Below are 9,391 nucleotides of genomic sequence, written 5' to 3'. Positions count from 1 at the left end.
ACGTTTTGTGGAATCCGACCAGGGATTCACGTTACCGCACGAAAGGGGAGGCCAGCATGTGGAATAAACAATACTTTAATTTCAACTGCAGGCAAGCCCAGCGGTTAGAGGAGCTGTCTCAGGAAGGTCAGAAGTTCAGAATACTGAGGGATTTGAACAACATCCTGAGGATCTACCTGCCTGCTCAATGAGTACTGCTAACCTGAAATTTCTTTTTTCGTTTCCTACGTGCTGAGAATACTTGATTAGCTCAGAATCCGATAACTTTTTGCATTTTAAGTGCTTGTTTCTGAGTGTGACAATAAGTAAACACAGGAAGTAGCCATCTTGAGTAGCTATCGAAGCTAACTGCTTAAGGATCTACTGTACTTCCAGGTCTGGAGTTTGCGTTTCTCTACAGCAGAAGCGGAGAGTGTAAAGATTGAATGGTAAACAGCATCTCCAGACAAAACAGCCCGCGCTACAGCAGCCCCACTTTGTGGTTCAGGCTGATAAGACGGGTGGAGTGTATTATCTTACTCCGGCTTGAATCACCACATCTCTGCTGCTGCGCTGCTTGGGTGTGTGTGTGTGTGTGTGTGTGTGTGTGTGTGTGTGGCAAAAGAGAGAAGCCCTCGAGCGAAGGAAAAGCCAGGTGACTCTGCAGTGATTACTCATGGTACCCAGTCGCTCAGCATCAGCCTGCCGCGACATGATCGCAAACCTTTCCCGGCCCTGTCTATCGCTGAGGTGGTGAAAGTGGAGAGGCTGGTTTCCAAGCGATGAGGCATCGTATTGAATATTTCTCCTCCCTGCCACTGCGCTAACAGAGGATCAAATTCACCTAGATGGGTGTCGGAGCATCAGTTGTAGGTAGATTGACTCATATGTTAGAATGCTGACTCATGCTAATGCCCTCTCTTGCTGTCTCTTGGTTCTCATCGATCCTAACCCCTCTCATAAAGACAAACACTTTCTCCCTTCGGCTATCGATGATACATGACTTTTACAGATGACCTAGGAGCTTTTTTTGTTTATTGTGCTGCTTCGGCGCAACCGTTTCTGTCTCTTTCCCTTCTTACTTTATCGCTTTTGATTGTGGTAGTAAAAACGTTTTAAAGGACTATTTTGGGAAATATCTGCTATTTCGCTGAGACTCTCATGTCTGTCTTTTAATGCTGGCAGACAGTTAGCTTAGCATAATGACTGGACACAGCTAATTTGGCTCCTTCCAAAGAACACATTAACTTGTATCTCTTGGGTTCATTTAATCTGTATAAAAAAACAGAGCTATTAGTTAATTAGTGAGTTTTCAAGGTGGTGGTCGGCAGATATGTTGAGCCTGGCTAGCTGTGTCGTTGTTGTTACACTGATAACAGTGAACATCTGGGAAAGAACCCTTTCCCATCCTTCCTCATAAAACCTTTCCCTACGGTGGAGTTACAGTTCGTGAGTGAAAAGTGGAGGGGTGGCTGGTGGCTGGGGGGGTACTGTGGTATGATTGCATCTCTGCTGCCTCACCACCAGCTCAGACAGGTCTCAACTGGCTGCTCCTCAACCTTGGCAAGCCTGTCGAGTCAAAACAGCTGACATCATCCCGCAGGAAGCCGGGAAGCCTTACTGCGAGGTGAGACTTGGGTTAGAAAAATATGCTTTGATCCAAACGGGGCCACAGGAAGGTCTTTCCAAAATGTATCCTAACACCTGAGTGATGACTGTGCTCCTGACTTTCAAAGGACCAATAGAAGATGCCGGTCACTGAATGGCTTTTGTGAAGTCCGGGCCACAGAGGAAAACTGTGGATTAACGTGTGTGGAAAGATTGTGGATACAGAACATGTATGTGTGAAGATATAGATCTCCGATATATTTCCTGTGATAAAACACACTCAGATCTGGTCATGCATCAAAATGTCTGAGACATGAGGACAAGAAATGGGTTACAAACAGTGAGACACACTCTGTTCTCCAGATCAATTTAGGTAAGGCAGCTTTATGCAGGAGTGCCCATATTTCATATGATTAGACTGCCACCGTGTGGCCATCAGTGATCACTGCAACAAGACACAACCTGTGATTTAACTTCCTGATTCCAATTTAATCCACTTTTGCTCCTCCCTAAGAGAAAACATAAACATGTTGTTAATGTGGGCTTATTTTAAATTCAACATAATTCAGCTTTATTGAAACACCTGCTTTTTTTTAAAACCATACAACAAATAAAGACATCAAGTGGTTGTTTGAGCACACCGGAGAAAAGCAACAATGTCCACCATGCCGAGAGCAGGAAATGTCTCTCTCCTTTGTCCTTTCATCCATGATGCACTGCTTGGGAAGCTTTTGTTGTTCTAAGTGCAGCTGGTACGTTAAGTGCATGTCGTCAACAATTTCAAAACGGGCGGCTTTGGACGTGAAGAAATTCCAACCGTTCTTCCTGATTCGCTCCCATCGGTCAGTTTTTACATCAAAGCTCTTTGTGTGGACTTGTGGTCGTCTCGGATGCTTCTGAGTCTTCCTCTTCTTCTGATGAGAATGGAAGCATAAATTATTATTATTAATGTATTCATTATTAATATTTAGAATGGTATTGTGAGCAAAATTTCAAAACTCCTGCATGACTTTTCAAGGACTCACAATAAGATTACTAATTAACATCATTTCAGCTGCAGAATATTTCACACCATTTCTATGACTTTATTCAAGTAGTTTAACTTTTCCACCAATTTCATGACCGTGGGAACCCTGTATTTAGAACAGAGCTCAAATCATATGAAACCAGCCCTTAAAGCAGCACTAATCCTCACCTGGCTGCAGCGTTTGGACACACTTGCCATCTTGCTCCTCATAGCCGCTCGAGCAGATGCACACGTAGCTTCCTTTATTGTTGACGCACTCCTCGTGCTCCTCAGTGCACACGGAGTCTGGCTGGGAACACTCATCGATATCTGGAAAGCACAGTGCAACACTGATTTTAGCTACTCTCTGGGACTGTGGACTCTCTAAAACATACAGCAAGTTCAATTACTACTGAATTTTTCTAATTTTTCCACCAATGCATGAAAGAATCTTCTGTCCCACACCCACAAAATACTAACTTTTTGCTCACAATTCTTCTAGAATTGACAGACAGCATAAAGGACCGAAACCTTTTACACAGACAGTAAATTATTTCCATCATACCTGTGCAGGTGCCCTCTGTGTCCTGGTACCCGCTGGCACACGCCTGGCACTTGTCGGCACCGGCTCCAGTGCAGCCGGAGCACACCTTGTCGCAGGCTGTGAAGGACAAATACAACAAACAACTTAGTCTTAGATGAATATCACTAAAAAATGAGGTCTGACAGCTGTAAATTTCCAAAGGAGTTCACAGCCCCTGTTTTCATGAAGCAACAGTGGATTTAGGAATTTTATATATGATAGCAGAAACACACATTACACTAGTAGATACCGCTGTGTCCAGTTCTTACAGATCAAAATGTGCAAACCAGGGAGAGTAATTACCCTTGCAGGAGTAGGAGCCGTCCATGTTAAGGCAGTATTGATCTTCTTTACATGGAGAAGACTCTTTGGAGCACTCATTTACATCTGTAACACATGAGATGGACCGCAGTGAGGCAGACGGTGGTGTAAACAGACTCAAATCTGCTGAGCATCCGTTATGCATTTGACCACATCAGCCTCAAATGTGTCTGTCATGTATCAGTTTTATTCACACTGAACTCTAAGAAAATGGTAAACAGCACTGATTTCAAATGACAAGACTTTTTTTTTAACTTTCCAGTGATACATTTTCACATTTGTTCAATAAATTATTTTACCAATTTTATATAGTATGGTAAAAAAAATATTTTTGCCATGATGTAATTTATATGTGGTTTCAAGCATAATTTATTATCCATTATCACTCCACAAATGTTATTTCATCTTAAACATCATTTATCACGAGTTTGCTTTGTGTATCTGTTGCACGCTTCTCAAAAACATGAATTTAGTTTTACTTAAATTCATTGATAGTAGCAAAAATGAAATGAATCTACCAACACAAAATAAATGAGTGCCATCTAATATTTTGGAAACTCCACATAATCTACATGCAGCCTTTTACTGGTCATCTTACCAACACAAGCCTCCTGGTCATCCTCCTCCCATCCTTCTTTGCACTCATCACAGTCCTGATTGGTCGCTCCAGTACAGGTTTTGCAGGACGAGTGGCATTCTGTAGGGGGAGGTGAAGCCCCAAATCAATACTGTGTATATGATGGGAAGTGATGTGACAGCAGCTGCTTGTTCACTTTGTGTGTGTTGAAGCGTACCTGTGCACAGAGAGAAGGTGTCGTTCCTCACTTCGTTGAAGTAGCCGTCGATGCAGTCCAGGCAGAATTCCCCCGTATAACCGTGGTCGCAGTTGCACTTTCCGTTCCCTCCGCGAGTCCCGTCGCCATCGCACTTCCCGTTTCCATGACAAGGTCTGTCAGAGCCCCCCACGCAGGCTTCAGAGAAGACAATCAGAAAGATGGCACAAGTACAAAAATATTACTATTAATTACACTTAACATCAGTGCCACTTCCACAGGTTCTTGGGGTTTTTAGCAACAGTATGCCAGAAACAGAACCAACGTGCTGCCCTGTGGTTTATGAAAGGACACTCCTCACCATTGCAGTCCGGTCCAAATGTTCCCTTTGGACAGCACACTTTGATGGTTTCAATGCAGAACCATTTATGCAGATCAGGATGCTTTGTTTTCCTGCATTGCAACAGGAAACAAAACAGGAAAAGACGAGGTTTACCGCATTTTAACTAACAAACAATCTTCTAATATGCAAATATCTCTGCAGGTCAGCGTACGCCATCATGCGGTCTGTCTGTCCTTTACACCAGTTGTGTCACAGCCTAGTGTTATTAAATATACAGGTGAAATCCAAGCAGCTTGCCACTGAGGCTGACTCGGACAATATTTGCATTAGCCAACACCCACCTCTTAAACCACCATGTTTCAAAATGCTCTTCGTGCTCTTCTACCATGTGGTTGCACTCGAAGCTGCTGCTGTCACACAGCCCCTCAATGATCTCCATCAGACGGATCTCGCTGTGAAGGGGATGCGTGAATAGAAGTTTAAAAGGGACGTGTGATAAAAAGGGAAGTGTTGCATGGAAGTTAGTTCAAGATTTCAAGCGTTTGCGGAAACGCCACAAAACAAATGGTTACTTCACGTAGGCCTTGCAAGAGTGGGAAATGCACATCCTATGCATGCAAAGTGTTTCACTTTTGGGGCACACAGTCAGCTCTACATTCAAATGCATACTGCTTATCTGAATCATCTGCAACACGCTTCTAACAGCCTGTAGCTCTGGTGCAAAGCACACACAGCTCTGATGACCAGCTCCTGTGTCAGGGTGACCTGGAGCTCAGTCAGGACAGTCTGCCCTGTCTCACCTTGTCTCATATTTAGACAGTTTTCTCTCCTCCCAGGCTGTGTTGCCTCCGCCAAAGTTCTGCTTTACTGTTCTGTCAAAGCCCTGAAACACAAAAACACAATTCAGTCACTATTTATAGGGAAATAAGCAGGCATGGGTCTGATTGAAGGCATTTGGTGGCATTTAAGATAGCAGGAAACACTCGAAATATACATAATAACAAGATATCATTGAAATAACACAAAGGAGAGGTTTAGGAATGTCCTCTTACCTTGTTGAAGTTATCAGTAATTTGCTGACAGGTAGAACAGGCGCTTTTTAAGTCCCTCTTGGCATCGGTGACTTGAAAAAGTAAAACTAGAGTTACACAAGACAATAGCAGCAGTGGCCGCAGGTCTGGACCGGTGGACAGCATCTCAGCCGATCAGTTCAGACAACAGTTTCATACCAGGACACACACTTCAGCCACTCGCAAGCAAGCTTTCGGCTAATATTGCAGCGCTGCACGGTTCGGGCACATCTAAATGAGCTATTCTAACCATTAAATCTAAGTTAGCGTTATCTATGCAAAGCGCAACAGAGTAGTATTTACATGCCGGGTAGAGGGAAAAAAAAACGATGCAGTTTTACATTTCCGCGTCAGCCTCTCTGTCGAATTGTGGCTTGCGCTCATTTGCTCGGATTGCCTGTCAATCAGGTGTAAGACCAGTCACAAGCCGCCACGCGCGGGACAAAAAGGTCCTTCCCCACGTGGAAAATTCAGGAATTATAGCTGTAGTATTTAAAATAATTTGTTTTTTCCTTTTTGGGTGACACATTTGACAGAATTTCGAAACAAAATCTCAATCCCACTGTTAGAAAAAAAGATAATATTTTTAGCGATAAGAAAACACGCTGGGCTATTCGCTTCCTGTCTTGACCGGAAGTGACAACAATCTTTCAGCTGTCATGGCTGAAAAAAGGAATACTTTGGGGCTGCCACTGCTGTTTTTGTTAATAGCTGTGGCTCTCTTGCATTTATTCATTTGTCCGTTCACTAAAGTTGAGGAGAGCTTTAATTTACAAGCGACGCACGACATTCTGTATCACAGACTTAACTTTGACACGGTAAGCAGATGTCATAGATGTGCTTGATGTGCTAACAAGCTAACTATCATTTTTAAATCAAGCATTTGTAGAAGCATGAGAAATGAATGCAGAATTATTCCTGCTCAGCTGAAGAAAGTTGCTTTCAAAAAGCATGTCATTATCATATTAGCTAAAAGGGGTACATTTACTATTAGAAACAAAAAATAGTATCAATTTTATTTGTATAGCCCCAAATCATACACTTCAGTGGTTTTACAGAACCATTAATATTAAGTCATATAATCATATACAAACTGTCCTGTCTTGCAGTACGACCATCATGAGTTCCCTGGCGTGGTGCCACGGACATTCCTTGGCCCCCTGTTTCTCTCCGTGCTCTGCTCCCCTGTTGTGTTGCTGTCCTCTCTGCTGGATGCACCGAAATTCTACACACAGCTCACAGGTAAACCACTAATATCTCACTAATTGGTACTTTCCAATGCACTGCTGTGTTAAAAACAGTGTTGCCTCTTTGGTTTTAAACGTTTTAAACACATCTTGATGTGTTCTGTGCAGTCCGAGCCTCCCTGGGAGTGTGTGTTATCGGTGCACTGTGGCACATGCAGAAGGAGGTGAGGAGGCAGTTTGGCTCCACAGTTGCAGGACTCTTCTGTCTGACATGCGCCTCTCAGTTTCATCTAATGTTCTACAGCACCAGGACGCTCCCTAATGTACTTGCACTTCCAATAGGTAAAATATGTTGGTAGTAATCATCACAGTCCAGATGGTCTGAAAAGTAAATGTACCAGTGACATAACGGCCACATGTTTTTCTCCCCAGTTCTGGTAGCATTCACATCTTGGATGGCTCAGAAACACGGCCGGTTCATCAGCCTCTCTGCTGTAGTCATCATTGTGTTCCGGTCCGAGCTCTGCATCTTCTTGGGTCTCATGTTACTGATGTCACTGTTGAGCAGGAGGCTGGGACTGCTGCAGCTGCTTTACTACGCTGTTCCTGCTGGGATCTTGTCACTGGGTGAGTAGTGAATGTGCAGTATGTGAATAGTGCATAGTTAATAAACAATGAGTTGTCCAAACAAGGTTTAATTTCCTTTCTTTTGTGCAGCTCTGACGGTGGCCATTGACACAGTCTTTTGGAGGAAGTTGTTGTGGCCTGAAGGTCAGGTTTTGTGGTACAACACTATTCTCAACAAAAGTTCCAACTGGGGAATATCCTTTCATTTACTTCAGCACACTGCCACTTATGTTGAGCTAGCACTTCAACTCTCATCCCCCCCAACCCTCCTCAATTTTCCTTGACTCTCTTCTCCCCAGTAAACCTCTCCCTTTCTGTGGTACTTTTACTCGGCTGTGCCCCGTGCCCTCGGCTGCACGCTGTTCTTCATCCCCCTCGGCCTCCTTGACAAACGAATGAGGCTGCTGCTGCTGCCCACCTTGGGTTTCATCCTCATCTACTCGCTACTGCCCCACAAGGAGATGCGCTTCATCATATACACTTTTCCTGTGCTCAGCTTGGTGGCTGCACGAGGCTGTTCCTTCATGTAAGCTGAAACATGTTGCCCCAATGCCTGTATTTTTGAATCATGATGATTTCTTGCTCTTAAAATAGATGCAAAGCAGCTATTTTACAGATATTGACATCAGTGCCATCATACGTGTGTGAGATTAGCTGCTCTTGTGTATGAGACACTACAGAAGCTATTGTTTCCTTTGTTTTTCCTTTGTGTTTTAGTTTGTGCAACTACCAAAAATCCTGGATGTATAAACTGGGTTCTGTGGTCGTGGTTGGCCAGCTGTTGACCAATGCAGCATACTCCAGTATTTGTCTCTATGTTTCCCACCACAACTACCCAGGGGGCAAAGGACTGCAGGAACTGCACAGGCTGTTGCCAGTCACAGCAGGTTGGAATCAATTTCAACACATTTTTACTTGTTTCTTACACAAGAATTCCGAAACATAGATTAATTGCTGCCTAAAATGTGGAAAAACTCATAATTGTGCGAAAGACAAAAGAATCTTTGCTTTTTCAGTAATCATACAAGATACTGTGAATGTAGTCATTGAAAACATGCAGAAAAGGTTTGTTGGGGGACAATGGTCTCACATCGTTACACAATGCCTTTGTCTCCTCAGATGTCTTTGTTCATATTGACACCTATGCTGCTGAAACCGGAGTTTCTCGATTCTTGGAGGAGAACAGAAACTGGAGGTTTGTGTATTTTTTTGTTTTGAACTAAATCTTCAAAAACAATGTACTCAACATTGTCACTTCTGTAATGCTATCACTTACATTTTTTAACAGATATGACAAGCGTGAGGACCTGAGCCTCACAGATCCTGAGATCAAAATGTACTCACACCTACTGATGGAGGCAAATCTCACCAACATAAAGCTACTCCAGGACACTCATCAGCCTTTGGCCTTCATAGAAGGTTACAGCAACATTGCCTTCAACTTGTCTCACTTCCCTCCTGTCAGTGTGCGACTAGAGAGAAAAACTGTGCTAATGGAGAGAAAGACTGCAACCGGACAACAAAAACAGTGACTGTAAAAGGAATGACGTGTTGGATTAAGGGGTCATTTTACCTTAGTGACCACAGGTGACCAAAACAAGTGTTCTCAAAGGCACTGCTTACAAAAAAAAAGTTGCATTGAACTGTCATACATCTTTTCTAATGTTAAAAACATTCTATCAGTTAAAATGGTTCTGCTTTCTCATGCCAATGTGTAATGCATTGTGTTTGCCATGAAGACAGAGGAAAAAAAGAACCGTCTTCTTGCAGACGAGGAGACTGTTTCATCTTCTACAGACCGCTTTGTGTTCTGCACCTGTGATTTTTATTTTTTGTGGATCGATTTTCTAGATGAATAAAGCTGAAATATTCCAAGCCTGCACATGATTGATAA

At 43.2% G+C, this 9,391-nt stretch overlaps 2 protein-coding genes across 3 annotated transcripts; one reads left to right on the top strand and one right to left on the bottom strand.

Moving 5' to 3' along the window:
* Positions 1–1,946: 1,946 nt before the first annotated feature.
* Positions 1,947–6,044, bottom strand: creld2 (CRELD disulfide isomerase 2). Of its 2 annotated transcripts, none has more exons than XM_076722343.1 (10): positions 5,666–6,044; positions 5,414–5,496; positions 4,955–5,065; positions 4,632–4,723; positions 4,292–4,468; positions 4,096–4,194; positions 3,480–3,563; positions 3,159–3,254; positions 2,783–2,923; positions 1,947–2,501 (listed from the first exon to the last, which is right to left on the bottom strand). In XM_076722343.1, exons 1-10 carry the CDS (start codon positions 5,807–5,809, stop codon positions 2,443–2,445), a joined length of 1,086 nt encoding a protein of 361 aa, XP_076578458.1. In that variant the 5' UTR covers positions 5,810–6,044; the 3' UTR covers positions 1,947–2,442. The 2 variants fall into 2 exon arrangements, with proteins under 2 accessions (XP_076578458.1, XP_076578459.1); XM_076722344.1 differs by having other exon boundaries at positions 2,053–2,498; positions 5,666–6,039.
* A 298-nt stretch (positions 6,045–6,342) lies between these two features.
* On the top strand, positions 6,343–9,351 carry alg12 (ALG12 alpha-1,6-mannosyltransferase). Its single transcript, XM_076721863.1, has 9 exons — positions 6,343–6,501; positions 6,793–6,925; positions 7,039–7,212; positions 7,303–7,497; positions 7,588–7,693; positions 7,802–8,023; positions 8,215–8,384; positions 8,617–8,692; positions 8,786–9,351. Exons 1-9 carry the CDS (start codon positions 6,343–6,345, stop codon positions 9,027–9,029), a joined length of 1,479 nt encoding a protein of 492 aa, XP_076577978.1. The 3' UTR covers positions 9,030–9,351.
* Positions 9,352–9,391: the final 40 nt, after the last annotated feature.

The sequence above is a fragment of the Chaetodon auriga genome, chromosome 22 (genome assembly GCF_051107435.1).
Source record: "Chaetodon auriga isolate fChaAug3 chromosome 22, fChaAug3.hap1, whole genome shotgun sequence".
NCBI classification, from domain to species: domain Eukaryota; kingdom Metazoa; phylum Chordata; class Actinopteri; order Chaetodontiformes; family Chaetodontidae; genus Chaetodon; species Chaetodon auriga.
This window is presented reverse-complemented; position numbering and strand designations above follow the sequence as displayed.